General features: G+C 39.6%; 1 protein-coding gene and 1 long non-coding RNA gene across 2 annotated transcripts; both read left to right on the forward strand.

Moving 5' to 3' along the window:
- Positions 1-7,516: 7,516 nt before the first annotated feature.
- Positions 7,517-9,703, forward strand: LOC131705157 (uncharacterized). Its single transcript, XM_059007405.1, has 7 exons — positions 7,517-7,662; positions 7,756-7,964; positions 8,073-8,190; positions 8,277-8,476; positions 8,554-8,668; positions 8,793-8,962; positions 9,647-9,703. Exons 1-7 carry the CDS (start codon positions 7,581-7,583, stop codon positions 9,701-9,703), a joined length of 951 nt encoding a protein of 316 aa, XP_058863388.1. The 5' UTR covers positions 7,517-7,580.
- Positions 9,704-10,264: 561 nt separating this feature from the next.
- LOC131705240 (uncharacterized) lies at positions 10,265-11,001 on the forward strand. Its single transcript, XR_009310251.1, has 3 exons — positions 10,265-10,399; positions 10,645-10,738; positions 10,825-11,001. It is a non-coding gene; the product is annotated as an uncharacterized LOC131705240 (long non-coding RNA).
- The last annotated feature ends 8,459 nt before the right edge of the window (positions 11,002-19,460 follow it).

Here is a 19,460-nt window from a genome sequence, read left to right on the forward strand (position 1 = left end):
GGCTCTCTTTAGGACCATGGGTTAACAACTCCTGCACTAGATGGATGGACAGACAGACAGCTAGCAAGTACTTTACCTCCTAGATTGTTCCAGTAAAAACCCAACTGTGTAAAAGGGTGGCAGAATTTGTATACATTTGTGATTCTTGAAATGTGTATTATTATTATTATTATTATTATTATTATTATTATTTTATGTAGGCTGTGTGTGACAACTGTAAAATAAATAATAGGCTACTAATGTAAAAATAATGTGATATCGTCATCTCAACACTTAATGTGTCATGAGTATATATTGTTATTTTCCTTGTATAACACTGTACAACTGCTGCGTCTGTGTGTGTGTGTGTGTGTGTGTGTGTGTGTGTGTGTGTGTGTGTGTGTGTGTGTGTTTTACTGGTAATAGACAGGACTGTTTCTCGCCTTTTGGGGGCCCTAAGCAGGATTTGGTTTGAACCCCCCCCCCAAAAAAAAAAAAACAGTTGAACAAACCTCTTGCAGATCCTGTTCATGTTACAAAGGTAAAAGTTATCATCTTTCAAAGCCTGGAGACTGTTCGTGTAAACTGCAAAGCAATATTAAGTCTCTTGGATGATGATGTTAATGTTAAAATTTGATGACCCATATTATTTCAAAGATCAAAACTAATTGTCTCCCAGCAAAACCACAGCAACCTACAATGACCATATTGACACTGTCAGAAATATGTGATTTTAAAAGGACAAGAATATAACATCACTATTAATAAGTAGATGGGTTCATACCTTTATTGACTTGCATTTGGTTCACTGCTACTTAAGTTGCCTTACACTGCTGGGACTGGTAACTGCTGCTGACCGGTAAGACTGGTGCTGATACTGCTGGGACTGGTGCTGACACTGGGACTGGTGCTGACACTGTGACTCGTGCTTTGAACGAGTTTAGCACACAGTTTCTCACTCAACTTTAATATTCTTTTGTCTGTATAAATCGACGATAGGAAGTAGTACAGTACTTCAGGCGGGGGAAACCGGTCGCAGAGGTCCCGGTGCTGCCTGGCGCACAGGCCGGGTCGCTATAGATGCAAATACACAGCCCGAGATTATAGTAATGTGAAGAAATTAAAAATAACATTTTATATATATATATATATATATATATATATATATATATATATATATATATATATATATATATATATATATATATATATATATATATATATCAATTTTACACTCTTAAAAAAGAAAGTGGGTACATTTTTTATTATTATTTTGGTCTTCACAATTAAGAATTGAGTCGATTTTTACCGAGGGCCTCGGCTGCCTCAATGTGTACACTGTGACTAAGAGCCTGGGCACAGCCAGCATGCAAGCAAGCTACAGCAATAAAAACGGAGCTAAATCAAATAATACAATACCTTTCTCATGTTGTTTTTCTTCCTCAGTTTTTTTCTTTTTACGCTTCTTCGCGCCAGATTGGTACATTCTTGATCTTTTTTCAGTCACAATTTGTTCGCAATCCTCAAAGAAGCCACCGGAGGCAGATATCACCGTGTAACATTTTTTTTTTTTTTTTTTTTTTTTGGTTCCTGGGTAGTAAGTGTTATTTTCTAATTGCTTATGCCTCAAAAGTATAGAAAATGGCTATTATTCCCCACAAACTTTGCTTTTGTGACCAGGACAGTGATATTTTGAAATTTAGCTATTTTCCAGAACATTCCAGATAGATTCAGTGCTGAGTAAACTTGGAGTAACTTCTAGAACTTTCTAGAACTTTCCAGTAATATAAATAGTAGTATAAATACAGGGGCCTTAAGCCCACCAGTTCAGTTTAGTTCCAGCTGCCTAAGTGGATACATATCTGCATTTTTCTGAGATGGCATCAAGAGGCTGCAAGCATCCGGCAGACGCATTTTGCTATGTCTGCGGCAAATTTATCAAGACAAGAGTGAGAAAGTACTCCGTGGAAGCATCTGCTAAGATGTGTGAGGCCTACAAGGCATATTTTGGCATGCCTGTCGGGGATCAAGACAAACCCTGGGCACCTCATTTCACCTGCGAGCACTGCAAAAAAAAAACTCTGGAAGGTAAGATGGACAATTATTGCTCGGAATTTTATGTTATAAAATTTGTTAAAATTTTTAAAATTGTAAAAGTTTTTAATTTTAAAATGTTTTACAATTTTCAATGTTATTGAATAAATATATCATATATGAAAAATGTTGCGAGAATCTCTTACACATTAGTCATGGGTGAAATAAATGTATTTTTGTAGGATGGTACAGAGGGGAAAAGAGAGCCATGAAGTTCGCTATCCCAAGAATTTGGCGGGAACCCACTGACCACTCAAGCAACTGCTACTTCTGCATGATGGACCCTTCCAAATGTCGGACTGGCAAGAATGCACCTGCTATCACGTATCCGGACCTTCCTTCATCCATCGCCCCGGTGCCACACTGCCATGAGCTCCCCGTACCCACTCCTCCGGAGAGAGAGAGCAGCCGTCTTTAGAAGTAAAGAGAAGGGTCTTTCAGGTACCTTCAAGACTTCTTCCCTAAGCTGTCTGAGGCAAAGTTCAAAGCCGGTGTCTTCGTCGTACCACAGATAAAGAAGATCCTGGAGTGCATTGAATTCCCCAAGAAGCTCATTAGTAAGGAGAAATCGGCTTGGAACAGCTTTGTCGCAGTGGTTCGGGGCTTCCTGGGCAATCACAAGGCCGAAAACTATGTGGAGCTGGTTGAGACTCTGGTGAAGAACTACGGCACAATGGGCTGAAGGATGTCCCTCAAAGTCCATATCCTTGATGCTCATCTTGATAAATTCAAGGAGAACATGGGAGCGTACTCGGAGGAGCAAGGTGAGCGCTTCCACCAGGATATAATGGACTTTGAACGCCGCTACCAAGGACAGTATAACGAGAACATGATGGGAGACTACATTTGGGGGCTGATTCGTGAAAGTGATTTACAGTATAATCTTAAATCTCGAAAAACTACTCACTTCTAAATCTTTTGTAGTCATTTTTGTATTACTTTAGTATAAATACATGTTAATTTGGATTCATATGTTGTTTTATTCTGACTTTATGTGAACCAAAAGACACAAATTCGTCCGTTTTCTCATTGGAAAAAGGTAAATTTCAAAATATCACTGTCCTGGTAACAAAAGCAAAGTTTGTGGGGAATAGTAGCCATTTTCTATACTTTTGAGGCATAAGCAATTAGGAAATAACACCTACTACCCAGGAACAAAAGTTGTGTTACATAGTGATATCACGACGACGGAACAAGCCTGCTTGCTGCTACAAAAGCGGCACTATACTGAACTTTACCGATGCGTTAGGAATAGACACCATTCATTTATTCATGCTTTTACATATCAACTAATTGCATTCCGCATTTACAGAACATACATGATTATCGTGAACATTTGATAAAATCAAACAATCAAAAAATTCCACTGACTTACACTGCTTTCACTTTTTACCATTTACTTCTTAGCCCTTAGCTTGCGTCTCAAAGCGTGATGATGTTGGTTTTGTTGACTCAGTTGCCATGGGAACGTTTAAAACTCCGCGACAAACTTTACTCAAATGCACAGCTGTACAGAACACCCCCCCCCTCAGGCATGTGCTGTCTATTCACGGGAGCAGACTACTGAACCAGTTAGTTCAGATGAGCGCTGGATACACAAGAAACAATCTGACAATTTCACAAATAAACCCGTTTGTGTTCAAACCTATGAGAGGTGGAATGTAACAAAAATGTGAACTGCAAAAGCCGGAGCGTCAAACATCAACGACAAAGTTCAACATTTGAATTGAAGTAACAGCTGTCAAATAGACAAAACTCAGCATTCGAAGATAATATGCCAAATTGAAAATGCTCAACACACTAATTGAATTAATTATACATAAAATAATGAATGTAATTAAGCTCAATAATTGAAATGTGAACTTCAAATCTTAAATAAATTGATTACAATTCAAATTTCCAACACGCCATCCGATTTGTGTTGATTCTGTTCTAAATAAATACTGCGCGTTGTATTTCAGGTTAAGCGCTGTGCTTTCCATTTGTCACTTGGTCATTCTATTCCCCGGGACTGCCCCTGTCATGGCAAATCTGACATGCGAAAGAGATGCTTTGCACTGTTTCTTAAATCAAGTGGCCTCAAATAAATTGTCTCCTTTAATATATGCTTAGCCTACCTATCAGTCTGGGGAAATTGTAAAAATGGGTAATTGACTTGTGGATGTTAACATCAGAACTCGAGCTGTCATTCTCGTCCCCTCAAACTGGCGCAGGCAACACATCTGCCTGGATTCCTGCATGATATAAATGTGTTTCTTCATTTGCGCGGCCTGCTTTTTATTATTCATTGGGGTTTGTTTACTACATGCCTCCATAGCTGAGCCTTTAATCAGACAGTCCTTGTCGGTGACAGTCCAGTTTGTTCCGCACGTACTTCTGCCAAACTTAAATTCAAAGTACAATCTTCTAAATGGGTTATTATTATTATTATTATTATTATTATTATTATTATTATTATTATTATTATTATTATTTATTTTAATTAACGTACTGATTGAAAATTAGAGGACTAATATGAAAGAGGTGCGCGCATCAATTGCAGCTAATTAGCTCCCATTAGCACCTGAACCTCTTTATAAACCCATTGGGCTCTAAGGAACACCAAACTCAGCTACTGACGGTTTTGTTTTTATTATTGTTTCTTTATAACGGTGAAAGAAGTTCACGGTCGGGGCTGCCTTGGATTTAATGATGCCGTGTTGTCTTAGATTTGGGTAATTGTTGATCTTTTCTCTACTTTTAGAAACGTTCATTTTATTGTGTGTTTCTCACTTGCGTGTTTTTTTTTTCCAAAGCAGAATAACATTGCTGTTAGCAGTGTTAGTCACTGAAGTTTGGACGCAGAACCCCCCTCTAGGTACGATAACGGTCGCTTCTGCAGAGCTGTTCTTTCAGCTTCCTGTTTATTTGCCGGTTGTGTGTTTTTCATGTATCGTTGTCTTCTGCAGGCTCGGTGAGGACAGAATGTCAAGGGAGTGTTATGATGTTGATGTTGGATAAGTCTTTTGTTGGAAAGTATTTTCGTATCAATGTGATTGGTGAGTGATCAATTTTCTTGAATGGAAAGCTTTTGATGTATGTTTTTGAAGCGTGTTGACTCGTAATTTAATAACCTGAATTAAGTACAGAGCACTCCTGCGCTGTATGGCATCAACCAGGCTTCGTTTTTTTTCAAATACGGGGTATGAAACTCTTGCGTTGGCTTTAAAAGCATGTTGCTGATCACACTAAATAGACCTGTGCTGCTACAACCTTAGTCAGATTTGTTGACTGCAAGTGCGCAGAATTAGAAATAATTTACTCTAAACCTATTGTTCCGAATGGGCGTATAATTCTACAAATATAAATAGTTTTTAAAAAAATTGCAAAAAGTAGATGGGACGGGGTGGTGGGGGTGTTCACTTTGTTATATCTCTACATTGTTTGATCACGTGTACAGTTTCTTAAAAGGCCAACCGAATTTCTTTCTATAGACAATAAGGGGGCGCTTGTGTCCCTCTCTCCAAGACTGGCTGCACAGTGTGGATGTAGCTTAACTGTTGACTTCTTTGGAAATGCCAAGTTCCTTGCTTCTGTGCTGAGCTGCTTTGCTCAGAACACAGTGAGTCATCATTTTATTTCTTGTAAACTTGTTTCTAATGGTGACATGCTGGGACTAACTTTAGCCTTTGTTTCCAGAATGATGAGACCTATAAGCTGACAGTACAAATCAGTGTCTTCTCAAACAGTGCTATGACTTCAGCTTCCTCCTATGTTCAGAGCATGACATGCCGCTATTCTCCATGGGTGGAGAGGGAGATTCTGTGTGAAAGAAACTACATGGAGGTAAGGGCTATCAGGATGTGATAATGCTGTTCAGTATAACTTGTTGTGTTGTGTGGGTATTTTAATTGTCATTACAGAAGTGATTGTCATGACTAATGTGAATTCTCTTTAGGTTTCTGTGAGAAGAGGTGTGCCACTTATTGAGCCAAACTTTGTTCAAGATGATCCTGATTGGTCCCTTGCATACCCTGAGGTAGAATCATGTGACTTTGCATTTGCTTCTTTCACATCCCCTTGGTCTTGCCTAATTGAGGTCTAATCTACTGTCATCTAGTTGAAGCAAAATCTAACGGCCCCCTTAACTTTAACCTGTCTCCCAAGAGGGTGGTCATATTGGAATTGTGTAACATTTAAGGCATTGGCTTTGTATACATATTCTGTGATTTGTTGTGGTAAAACATGATTGTGGTGAAGTTAACACTTTCTTGTCAGTGTGTAAGCTTTGTATTTCAACCACTTAGGTAGTGGCTTCATATGTGCAGGGTTACAAACCCTTCATGATATACCTTTTTGAAGTCTGTTGTATAGGAGCAATTTCAAGTATTGTCCTAAAGATTGGTACACGGATATTAAGGTCCAGTACAAATGAATGGCTACAAACTCTGCCTGTGTCCGATCCAGACCACATGCTTTCATGTAGGCTCTTTCGTACGCAGTTGTATTTGAGGATTTACTCTGTTCCTTTAGAGACGTTTGGTGATCATATAACGGTTTCAGTGATACATTGTCAAAATTTCACCCTTCAGTTTTAGTTCATGTTTTACTAAACAAGCCATCTGCTGTGACAAATCCTTTAGACTGGGGATGCTTTGTGTTCAAACTCCCTATTCTAATGGGGTTTTCTCTTTGCTAGGCAACTGCTGCTGACAACAGCATCTGGAAAATTGTGTTCCATCTCCCAGCAAATAGAAAGACAACCATGACTGTTGCTCAGGCCATGACAAATGGCTATGGCATAAACACTACACCAAGTCGAATTCTGGTTAGAGCTGCATACAACTCCACAGAAAGCCAGCCTCAGGTGGTAAGTAGTCTAGGCTTCATTGTTCTCTAGTACAGTATATCCAGACTATGAAGGTAGAAAAGTCTTGCTTTTGTTTTAGTAAAATTCCCCCTCCCTTCTAACAGATCCAAACTGTACCAATGGCTGTGCTAAGGTCAACCACCTTTTATAAGCAAAGATGGATGGTCATGATGGTGGACACTGCAGTTACATGTCCTACTGGTGAGTAAGCTTATTGAGGGTAATGGTGCTCAAGAACTGTTCTATGTTTTAAGTATGAATTTTCTATACCAAGTCTGTTACTTTCTGTCAGATGGAACAGCCTTCACAGAACAGATGATTACATGGAATGTTCCCCGTGTTCTACCTCCTCTTGTTCCGACACCACAAATTACTACCCTTGATGTTCAAATGGGAGTTGATGGTCGCAAGCTTGACCCTGCAACGATTCATAATGGAGATTATAAACTGGATGTCGGTCCCCAGCTAATCACTGTAAAAATTCCTGTGGGAGCTGATGGTGGATATTACAAGGTATGTAGAAGTTCAACAACTTCTAAATCCTTCTCATTTTAAAGCTTGCTTCCTAAGATGCTTCTGTGCTTTCAGAGCCATGTATTGGACAACACCTATGTGATCTCTTACTCTATTGAATCAATGCTGGAGCATACCTGGCAAGATGGGCCTGAGAAGACCAAGTACACAGTACTTTCATCCAATAACCACTCCTTTCATGCCTCGGCCTCCAGTTGTCACAAACGGTATGTAGAACTTGTCCACATGCAGTAAATCAAAGGGATTTGTTGCAGTGCTCCACTTCATAGCCTTCATTTAACTGCATGCTTTAATTTCAGACACTGTTCCTAAAGCCAGAGTGTTCAATGTGACCCTGGGGACATTCCTGCCTGATGTGGAGCTGGTCAAAATTATAGTTGGATCAGCGACGTTAACTGTGCCAGAAGCCAACCTAAAAGGTTACAATGTCCAGGAGCATGTCTTTCCCAATGGATCCAAGACCTACACTCTCCAGGTGCCATTTGAGGACCCCAATGTGAAGCAAAAGGTAACATCCCACCTGTTCAACCATCCAATTGCTTCCACTTGCTTCCTGTGGATGTGTTGCTTGCTGTCTGACTTTGGGTTTAATCCTACAAACCCATGTTTCTTTCAGGTAACTCCTCCAGATACCAGAACCTACATTCTGCCCCTGACCTACTTGCTGAATATAGTGCCAGAGAATACACCCTTTACTCATCCTGCTGTAGTTGAAGCCATTCTCAAAGACATCAGTAAGTGCCTGACTGTTTGTGGTCTACAATTACCCTTTTCTGACCAATCCAGTCCATTGCCCTGACAACTGCTCTTCCTCTTGCAGTTCTACCTATAGTAACTGGCTACTGTGATGGTGCTGCATTCTATACCATGGTAACATATGGCAACATGGGTCGCAACTGGGTTCCTTTTGTGGGCTCAAGAGAACTTGGTGGCAGTCTGCTTGCCCTGTACAAGTATAATGCCAACGCTACCAATTTCTGGATGACTGTGCCATACAATTCAGTTGATGCCACATATGAAGTAAGTGATGGAGCTTTAATGTGTTTTTAGTTGTCTTGGGTTCAACACATTACTGACCTGATGTATTGTCTCTGTAGGTGATCAGTTCTTCAGGCATCAGAAGCAGACTTGACTTGACCTTGAAGGATATTGGGACCATGGTTGTGGTGGCTGACTTCTCCCTGTCCTGCAGTTTCCCTACAAAGATGATTGGTAACTCTCCTGCAGACCAAGCATTCTTTAGAATAGCTGTTTTTGAGATTGGCCAAAGGATGCATGGAGTGGTATTGAAGCTATAATCTGTTTCCTTAACCTGGATCCAAATGCTGTGTTTCAGATTGCTTCACCAATGGAACTATGGCAGCTCTTGCTGTGAAAGTGGAATCTGTCCCCAGCTTGTCTCCAAGTCAACTAACTCTAAGGGATCCTAGTTGCCGGCCTCTTCAGTCTGATGCTATCAATGCAGTTTTCTACTTCAATGTCAACTCCTGTGGCACCACTAGAAGGGTTAGTATTGACACATTTAAAACCATATTTTGAGGAGGTTCAACATATTGACAAGTTGGCCACAACACCCATGGATCAATCTGGGGAGCCATGGTGACTGGTGTTTCCATCAGCTGAATTACTTGCATGAAATGTGTACATCTGAAGGATGCCACCTTTGTATTGAACTGCTTGTCCAGTTGACAAAGGTGCTGCGACACATGACTCTTGGTTTATGGCATTGCATGTGCTGCCTATAGACCTTTTTGGGTCAATGGCAGTGAACTGGAAGGAGCGTACTAACTGGGGAAGATCCAGTGGTTAGTACGTAGGATGGGACTAAACTAGTACAAGAGTTGATACCAATTGCAGCTCAAGAGTCGCCAGCTGTGTATTCAAATGTATATTTGCAACAAATCCAAAATAACTGCTATTGCCCTCTTAGCGGTTACTAAAACAATACCAAATTAGTCTAGCAGTTTCTGTAGACAGACTTGTGGTATCATACTAACTGTGACAAACAGAAGGTCCCAAAAGTGTTCATAATCAATGCTTTTTATTTTTAAATTGTTAAATTGGTACAAAGTTAGTACACAGCTGGGGATGATCCTGAGTACCATATTAGCTAGTCTGCAACTTGGTATGCAGCTCCATACTAAATCTACAAGTTCATTGCAACCTGAGCCTTTTGTGATTCTCTTCCAGTTTGACAACAACCTCCTGACTTATGAGAATGAAGTGCTGTTCACATCTTACCAGTAAGGATTGCAATCAAAGTGAGTATCCTTTGTGGTTGAGCCTGAAACTCTCCTAACCCCATCTCCTCTTTCCAGGTTGAGAGTTGCCTGTCACTACCTGGTCAATGACACCAAGGTAGTACAGTTCTTGTACCAGAATAATCCTGCACCTGTAGTCCATCCTGGCTTGGGGGACCTTGCAGTCATCATGCGGCTTGCATTGGGTAGGACTGGGCAATTGAAATAATATAGATGCTCTAGTGTGTTTCCACCTATAAAATTCTCCCTTGCATCTCTGCAGATTCAACCTACAATGACTTCTATGGCGCTCGGGATTACCCTGTTGTGAAGTACTTGCGAAGACCCTTGTATTTTGAGGTAGAGCTCCTGTACAGCAGGGATCCACAGGCTGAATTGTTTTTGGAGAACTGCTGGGCAACCTATTCTGTTGACAGGAATAGCTCTCCAAAGTGGGATGTTGTTGTGGACAGGTAAGATGCAGGAATATGATATTGCTGCTACAAAACCTAGGAAATGGAGTTGTGGTTGATGTGCTCCTGACCTACTTTCTCTTTCTAGTTGTGAGAACTCTGCAGATGAGTACTTGACCATCTTTCACCCAGTGTCCAGCAATGCAAGAGTGCTGTTCCCTTCCCATCTGAAGAGGTTTGAAGTGAAAATGTTTTCCTTCACAAGCGGCCAGGATGCACTGAAAGGACAGGTAAAGTGGAGTGTTGGGATGGGGATCTTGTACCACAATGCATGGTTTGGATTGCTTTGCAAGCAGTAAATAGTCGCTGTTCTCAAATCTTTAGTGAGTTGGAATGAAAACATGTAACTGCACTTTTGCAAGAAACACTTATGATGCAATATATTTGTTTTTTCAATTCAGTAATCCTCATTGGATGATGGTACTGCCTGATCTATTGATGCTTGTTTTGCTTGACAAGGTGTGCTGTCTTTCAGATTTACTTCCACTGCGGTGTTGTGATATGTGATTCAACCCGGCCATCAGACAGCCTCTGTAGCAGACGGTGCATTCCAGGGAAACAGAGGCTTGGTAAGAGCTCTGTTTGAGAGGAGGGGACATTTTGCATGCTTTTTTGTCCATTTGTTTTGATGGACTCCTCCTAATTCCTCCTGTAGGTCGCAGTGCTGAAGGGATGGATGGTGGTGCAGTAAAGGTGTTTGTGTCTTCTGGCCCAATTGAGCTGAAGAGAGATGGATCCCTTCACTTTATGCCTAGAAGTGGTAATATGCATGATGTGAACACAATTGCAGTTCAAGTAAAATATAACTCCTTTATTCCTCTAATTATTTCTTTCTTCTCTTGCAGGCCAATTCAATGTGTGGTCCCTTCTGGGAGCTGCAATGGGTGTGTGTTCAGTGGTTATCTTCATAGCTGGAGTTGTATCTTTCTGGAAACTGCCAAAAAGTGTGTATTGATAAATAAATCTTGCTTGTAAAAGCTTATTTTTTTTGTGCTTGACTAATTCTACACTTGATATGTCAGAATGGCCATGTCAATGGGATTTCCTCCTCCTTGCTGTATCAAATGCTTTGATTTTCCCTGATCAGGCCATTCTCAATATGGTGTGTTACTCAAGGACCCTTCACTAATTCACTGTGTGAACCTGGGGGCAAAGACTTTCCTCCTCCATTGAGCTGTAACCCTATTTTTATATTTAACAGTAACAGGGCAATTACTATACCTTCAGATATTTAGCATGATAAAATTTAAGGAAGAAACCCCCCTTCATTTGTCCCTTTTATTAAATATGTATTAGGTAACAATTTTCATACATAAATTCTATTTCAGTATACAATTTATAGTGTCATGAACCAGGCTTCAACAAGAAACAAACTAGAGCCCCGCTTCACTGATTTAAGAATATATGTTTAACTGTTAATTATTTTGAAGCCTTGTGTGTAGAAATAGTAATGGAGGAGGGGGGGTTCATTTGAAAACAAAAGCTGGTGTAAAGTTAAAAGCTGTCCACCAAAGCCAGGCTTGTCCACTTTCCCTTAGGTTGGGCCCTTCTCCCTGACAGATTCTCTTGTCTTTTTTAAATTTACATTGTGGTGGCTTCATAAATGATTTTCCCACTTGTTGGTTTTTGTAGGCTAGGTATCCTCTACATTACGACTCATCATACAGTCACTGTGCTTCACATCACTTCCAGCTCTTAACTTCTAGAATAATTCCAGGTGTGTAAACTTCCCAATCTTCAGAATACAGTAAGCTTTTATTAACTTATATCCAATAATAAAACTAGTGGAAAATCCTTCCAATACAGCAATATGTTCCATACCAGGAACTCCTTTCAAAAGTACAAACTAATTGTCTTCAGTTGAACTGTATGTGTTGTTGCTCCTCCTCACTGTGTCATCTGTGTTCTTTAGTGTTTACTTTCCACACTGAGTTCTATAGTTCATTAGCTATAAAGAAAACTACCACTTGAGGGTGCAGTGCATAGAAAAGGAGCACATACCAATCCATAAACCATAATAATTAGATACCTAAATAAACTAAAATAAGAATACATTCCTGTGACGAGATGAAGTGATCCCGTGCTGTAAGCCATCCTCCCAGCCGCCAGCGGGCTGTGAGCCAGCCTAGAAGGCCCCAACAGAGATGGTGTGACGTGGCAGTTATACCTTTGGGGCGGAAGTCCTGAAAGGACGGTCACCATCTTTGTTGAGGGCAACAACACGGAATGTCCTGTAATGTCCCAGAATTGGGAGGAGATTAAAATGCCAATTGCTGATTGGTGTTCTGCTGATTAGGGGGCGTTCCGCGGCACATAAAAAGGGGCCGTGTTGTAGCAGTCGAGGGTGGTATCTGAAAGCACAAAGGAGTGTGGGAGAGATACTGAGGGATAAAACCAAACAAATGCTCACTGACTTTTTTGACAGACATAAACAAACTAATTCAAAAGAGACAGCCAACCAGGAGGGTGGACACCAGAAAGGCAAGGACAGCCACCCACAGTCTGGATAATTTTACTTTGTTGTTTGTTTTGTCTCTCCACATTTCAGTTAGCGTTTCTCTTTTGTTTGGACATTTTCTTTTGTTTGTTGTCCTGATTACCACTGTTTGCAGACACTAATAAAGGAAAAGAAAACAACTTGTGTCATATCATACCATTGTCTGGACTTGATTATTTTTACACCTCCACCCAACTCTGCTATCCGTGACAATTCCTTTTTTTAATAATCAAAATTCCAGTTCAGCTCCTACATACGTTTTTGCAAAAGCAATTATTTTTGCTAACATTTCAGGTTCTAAAATCACTATTTCCAGCAGTGCAGTTCCTTCCTGTCTGTATTGGTCATACTTTAGGGCCCATGGGAAGCCTGTGGCAGGCATGCATTCTGGTTACCATGTGACTCCTTGTTCATTTGGACAATTCAGGCTTTTCCAATTGCAATGCATTGTGGTACATTCTACACCTCTTGGTCACTGTTCACAGCAGGACTACACTTCCCACAATCTTTTGGCGTGTGAGTTGAAGAGCCTAAACTATCCCAGTGTGTTCTAGTGTGCATGAAGTCATATGGTAACTCTGCCTGTGAAGGCCTGTTTCAGAGTCCTGCCCCATGCAGTCTCCCTTATTTTGAAAGCTCAGTGCTGACAGGTATACATATTATAAAACACACACATGCAAAGAACAGAATTCTAGAAACAAACTTTATTATACAGTTCTGTGGGTGATCGTGTTCACAAAAACTAAGTATATTAAGTATTAATCCAAATACATGCAAAATATAAAACATTAATATATCTCTTACATTTTTGCTTAGTGTAGTTTGTATTACTCCCGTTAGATAAAAAAAAAAATCGAATACAGTGGCTAATGCAGCCTCCATCGTTCAGCCACAAAACGGTAAAACTGCAAACAAACTACAATTCCCAGAATCCCGTACCAGTTTCTGTAGTCCCATGTGTGATGCCGTAGGTCTGGCTGCCTCTGAGTTGTGATTACACAGGCATAATCTACTTATTAGATTCCTTCTTGCTTTGACATGCTACTTTCAATATGCAAGTTTAGGGTGAAATTATCAACACTCCTTATATATATACCTTGTTTTAGCATCACAAAAAAGTGCTACTTAACAACATGTTGTTCTCTTCATGTTTGAGTGTGTGAGTTATTGGAACTGAATTCACTACACTGGAAACACCGTGTGTAGTACGGGGGGTGTAATGTGTTTATATTATAAAGAGGACGGAGAGTTTGATGCGAGACTCGATCAGACACAGGCACATTCATATTATTAAACCTGCTACCTGCCTGACTCTCCGGCGCCGTCACTCTGAGTGCTCTTTGAAACAGACTGAGTTTGTATTTATATTCATGTTGGGTTAATCAGAGATGACTATCGGCGGCCCGTCTGTAGTACTACCGGAGATTTTAATTGCACAGTTTGTACCGCTCTGTGCAGCGCCGTCCCGTTTGTAACACGGTACGTGAACTGCATTCTGCTAAACAAAACATCACAACAGCAGCAGCAGCGCCATCTACTGGACAAAACCCAGACATGCACGTTGAAACAATGATCCAGTCCAATATCTACAAAGACTAAACAAGAAGCTATTAGCGAAGCCCCGAAAAAGAAAATATTATACAAAACGGTTTAAAATCAAATGTTTTAGATATGATTTAGATATTCGGGTTGGATACCTCGGAAGCCAGCGGAACTCCAGCGTTTCTCCGACAACCACTGATAACCACTCCCGTGATGATCGGCGCTGCCATGACAACCCATGACATCACCCGCACAAGTTACAACACGGCGAGTCATTTTTTGTAGCACAGTATTAACGTGTTATTGTTTTCACAAAATAACATCAATAAGATTATCAGATCACCTGCTAGTGTGTACTAAACAAAACCTCAAATATCAGTGAATTGATACAGCGACAAGCCGTGGCACCAGCAAGGGGTTACAATGAAATTAATAAATAAATTACGACATGAAACAAAAATACATGTGGGTGTATTTTAATCAAAAATCCATGCATCCACAATTCTGATTATAATGTCAGAGCTAATTCTTTACAAATGATCAATTTCTATATTTCTCGGAGTGCTAATGTGGTGTTATACTTTAACATATTAATGGATTTTAGAAATCATCTATGCTAGTCTGCCGCTCAAACAGTTTTAAATATAATTTAGATTTAAATGGCAGGTAGTATATAAATCAATTTCTAAAACAGGTCGCATTTTGTAATTTAAATAGGCCTACGTATGAGCTACCAAAACGTATTTTTGTTTCATGTCGTTATTAATGTATTTACTTATTTATTTGGTTAAACTTTAATCCAGCCTTACATTTGAACTTCTATGTATGAATTACTGACGAGTAATATTTGTGATTTGATTACTCTAGCAGATGAACTGATAATGTATGGATGTTATTTTGTGAAAACAATACAATATGAAAAAAATAAATACTACAACATTTAATAAATAAATAAATAAATTATACACCAAACTGTAGCACATTTCTTTAGTCTTAATATCATAACAAATATACTTATTATAAATACATATCACCTTTTATTTGTTGGAAAACGGTCTGGAACTTCTAGTAAAGTATTTTTTTTAATACAGTGTTATTTGAGTTAAAATATTGTTTTCTTCAAAATTAAAATGCCAGCAACGGTGTGTTAATTTAACGAAGCGCCTAACGCCGCTCGGAACGTTCGCATTTTTAAATCCTAACGGTCTCTGCTCAGCTGAGTGGAATGTTCACGAGCCGGTTGCCTAGCAGCGTCTCCCCCGCCTTCTCTGCCCCGCCCTCTCGCCCTCTCTCGTTGCTCCAGCTAGGAGTTCAAATTTAACTTCGTTATATCTGTGCAATTCTTTCCTAATTTTTACAAATTAGCTTATTAGGGGCTTCGTGTTTTTAAAATGGTTCAGGTGCAGTCCGGGCAGACTGACTGCATCATTACAGTCTACCGCACTGCGCTCAGCTTTGTGTGGCGGCTGATACACAAAATAATGAACGACTGTTAAATAAATCACATGTATTGCTTTTTAATGCTAAATATGTATTTGGTATTCTAAGTATTATCTACAATGAATAATTCAGCTGTATTCATATTCATAATGCAATACAGTATTAAGACAGGGTCCAGTATTAGAAATAAATAAACATGCTTTAAGAGAAACAGCAGTGATGTTTATTGACCATTCCCATACATTCTCTATATGTTTCTACATCGTGGTTGCACAGGGACAAGGGACTCAGTGATGTTAAAAAAAGAAAATAGAGCCCACAATTAACCAATATAGAAAGGAAGGGGGGAGAAATGTATTGCCTGTGTGCAGTACCTTACACTTTTCTCTATTAAATGTCATTTGAAATGTGTCTGCCCAGTTCTGAATGCTGTCTAGATCACTTTGAATGTCCTCTGCTGCTGCAACAGTGTTTGCCACTCCTCCTATTTGGAACTGCAAACACAAGTCAAAAAGGAAGTTAGAAAGGCCAAGAGAGATAGATATAAATGAACATTGCTAAGGGGGCTAAAACCAATTCCAAAATGTTTTTCCGATATTATAACAGCAAGAGAACATTCAAAGAGGAGGTTAAATGTCTAAGAGATACAAATGGCAAAATCATAGATGAAAAAATTAAAAATAGCAAATATATTAAATGATTACTTTTCATAAGTTTTTACAAAGGAGGATACGGACAACATGCCCCACATGTCAACCTGTTCCTATCCAGTTTTAAATAACTTTAGCATAACAGAGGCAGAAGTGTTAAAGGGACTAGGAGCTCTTAAAATAAACAAATCCCCTGGGCCGGATGAGATCCTCCCAATAGTACTCAAAGAAATGAAAGAAGTTATTTACAAACTGCTAACCGAGATCATGCAACAGTCTCTTGACACAGGGGTTGTACCGACAGACTGGAAAATTGCAAACGTAATACCGATCCACAAAAAGGGAGACAAAACCGAGCCAGGTAACTACAGACCAATAAGCCTGACTTCTATTATATGGAAACTTATGGAAACTGTAATAAGATCCAAAATGGAAAATTACCTATATGGTAAAAGTATCCTGGGAGACAGTCAGCATGGTTTTAGGAAAGGGAGATCGTGTCTAACTAACCTGCTTGACTTTTTTTGAGGATGCAACATCGACAATGGATAATTGCAAAGCATATGGCATGGTTTATTTAGATTTTCAGAAAGCTTTTGACAAAGTCCTGCTAAAAGATTAATTCTCAAATTGAATGCAGGTGGGATTCAAGGAAATGCATGCACATGGATTAGGGAGTGGTTAACATGTAGAAAACAGATTAGAGGAGAAAACTCAAAATGGAGCGAGGTAACCAGTGGTGTACCACAGGGATCAGTATTAGGTCCTCTGCTATTCGTAATCTACACTAAGGATTTAGATTCTGGTATAGTAAGCAAACTTGTTATTTACAACAACACAAAAATAGGAGAAGTGGCAAACACTGTTGCAGCAGCAAAGGTCATTCAAAATGATCTAGACAGCATTCAGAACTGGGCAAACACATGGCAACTGACATTTAATACAGAAAAGTGTAAGGTACTGCACGCAGGCAATAAAAATGTGCATTATAAATATCATAATATGACACCTATTGAAACAGAAGTGCAGCGCTTAGAACACATATACAAATAGAACTAATCCACTCTTCTATTAAACTGTGAACTTAGTGTTTGATTGAATCCATCTCTGTGTTTGTATAGCCTGGAAGCAGGCATCAGTGCCTTGCATAGCTGCACACACTGCCATAATTCACACTGACCACAAGAGGGAGCCAGAGCACCACTGCTGTTTATAATGTATTAACACAGTAATAAGACAATTGACATAGGCATCAGTTACCTCCCCAGTCAGCCCAGTTCTCCCATTGTTAACACAAACCTCCTCACATCCAGTCATCTAAACACTACAGTGTGGTCTGTGTCTGTATATGAGCAATACTGAAATTGAAGAAGGAATTTATGAAAAATACCAAGGAGTTTATGTTGACTCAGAAATGTCGTCATCTAGACAATGTGGGGAAGCTATAAAAAAGGCCAACAAGATGCTCGGATATATTGTGAGAAGTGTTGAATTTAAATCAAGGGAAGTAATGTTGAAACTTTACAATGCATTAGTAAGACCTCACCTAGAATATTGTGTTCATTTCTGGTCACCACATTACAAAAAGGATATTGCTGCTCTAGAAAGAGTGCAAAGAAGAGTGACCAAAATTATCCCGGGTTTAAAAGGCATGTTGTATGCAGACAGGCCAAAATAATTTAATCTATTCAGTCTTGAACAAAGAAGACTACGCGGCGATCTGATTCAAGCATTAAAAATCCTAAAAGGTATTGACAATGTCGACCAAAGGGACTTTTTCGGCCTGAAAAAAGAAACAAGGACCAAGGGTCACACGTGGAGATTAGATAAAGAAGCATTCAGGAGGCACTTTTTTACACAGAGAAGTGTGAGGGTCTGGAACCAACTCCCCAGTAATATTTTTGAAGCTGACACCCTGGGATCCTTCAAGAAGCTGCTTGATGAGATTCTGGGATCAATAAGCTACTAACAACTAAATAAGCAAGATGGGCCAAATGGCCTCCTCTTGTTTGTAAACTTTCTTATGTTCGAGAAGGGGGAGTATTTAAATGCTGTCCAAATGCTCACTGACATTAATCGATAAACTTGACCTTGTTATAATACAAGTTAATACAGACAGCACAGTGAGTCTTTAGAGCAAGGTCAATTCTAGCACATCATGATAATACAATACACACATTTGTGATTTGTTTCCCCAAAGTTGGAGAGTAATTCATTAGTAGAAGTGAAAGATGAGAGATGGTCCAGGTTCAATAACCAGTTTAATGTAGGGAGCACACAGTAAAGTAAAAGCAGGGTTTGCCATAACGCCTCCAGCATCCCATCATGCCTCTTGGTTTACCCACAATATGCAAGTAACAATTACCTGGGAAAGAGCAACGTGCTTCTGAATGGCTAAACCGATGACATTATAGAAACAATCAGGCACTTTCTCCTTTACTAAATATGCAATGCAGAAGAAAGAAGAAATACATGAATCCTCCCTTGCCTGTTAAGAGTTCTTTGTTGTCAATAAAAAAGTGCTTTTTGAATGATTTCAGTGGTGGCAGTTTGACAAGAATACATGTCATGTGAAATAAACCAGTCCAAAACGAGACATTGATGCTAATAGTTTTATTGCTTAAAAAGCTTTACAGAAAGAGACAGGCTTTTACCCAGTTTCATGTAACAGCAGATAGTGTTGTTTTGGCAGGACAGCATTTATACTGGTCAACAGTTGGAGCATTTGTTGTCATGAATGCAAATAAAGAGATTTTTAAATAATTGAGAGATGAAGAAAATCTCTATATAAACACAATGTTTTTGTCAGTCTGTGAACAAGGCCTGTCACGGGACACTTGTGACATCACAGGGTGGCTGTGAGGAGCTGGGAGAAGAAAGGAGTCTACTGGTCAAACCTGACTCGGTGCAGTGATTATGAGCTGGGGCAAATCAATCAAGCACGCTCTCCAAGTAACGCTTTGTATATGTGCCCATGTGCAGCTGTGTTTCTATTCAAACATGTGTGAGCATGTGATCTCACTGAGAATCTGAGACTACATGTTAAATAAGGACACCTTTCCATACTTTCCATATTATATATCCTTGAAGAGATTGACCAAATGCACAACAGAGAGCAGCTGTTTTAAACAAACTGGGAATGGCCTGATAGAAATAAGTATG

The sequence above is a fragment of the Acipenser ruthenus genome, chromosome 35 (genome assembly GCF_902713425.1).
Source record: "Acipenser ruthenus chromosome 35, fAciRut3.2 maternal haplotype, whole genome shotgun sequence".
NCBI classification, from domain to species: Eukaryota; Metazoa; Chordata; class Actinopteri; order Acipenseriformes; family Acipenseridae; genus Acipenser; species Acipenser ruthenus.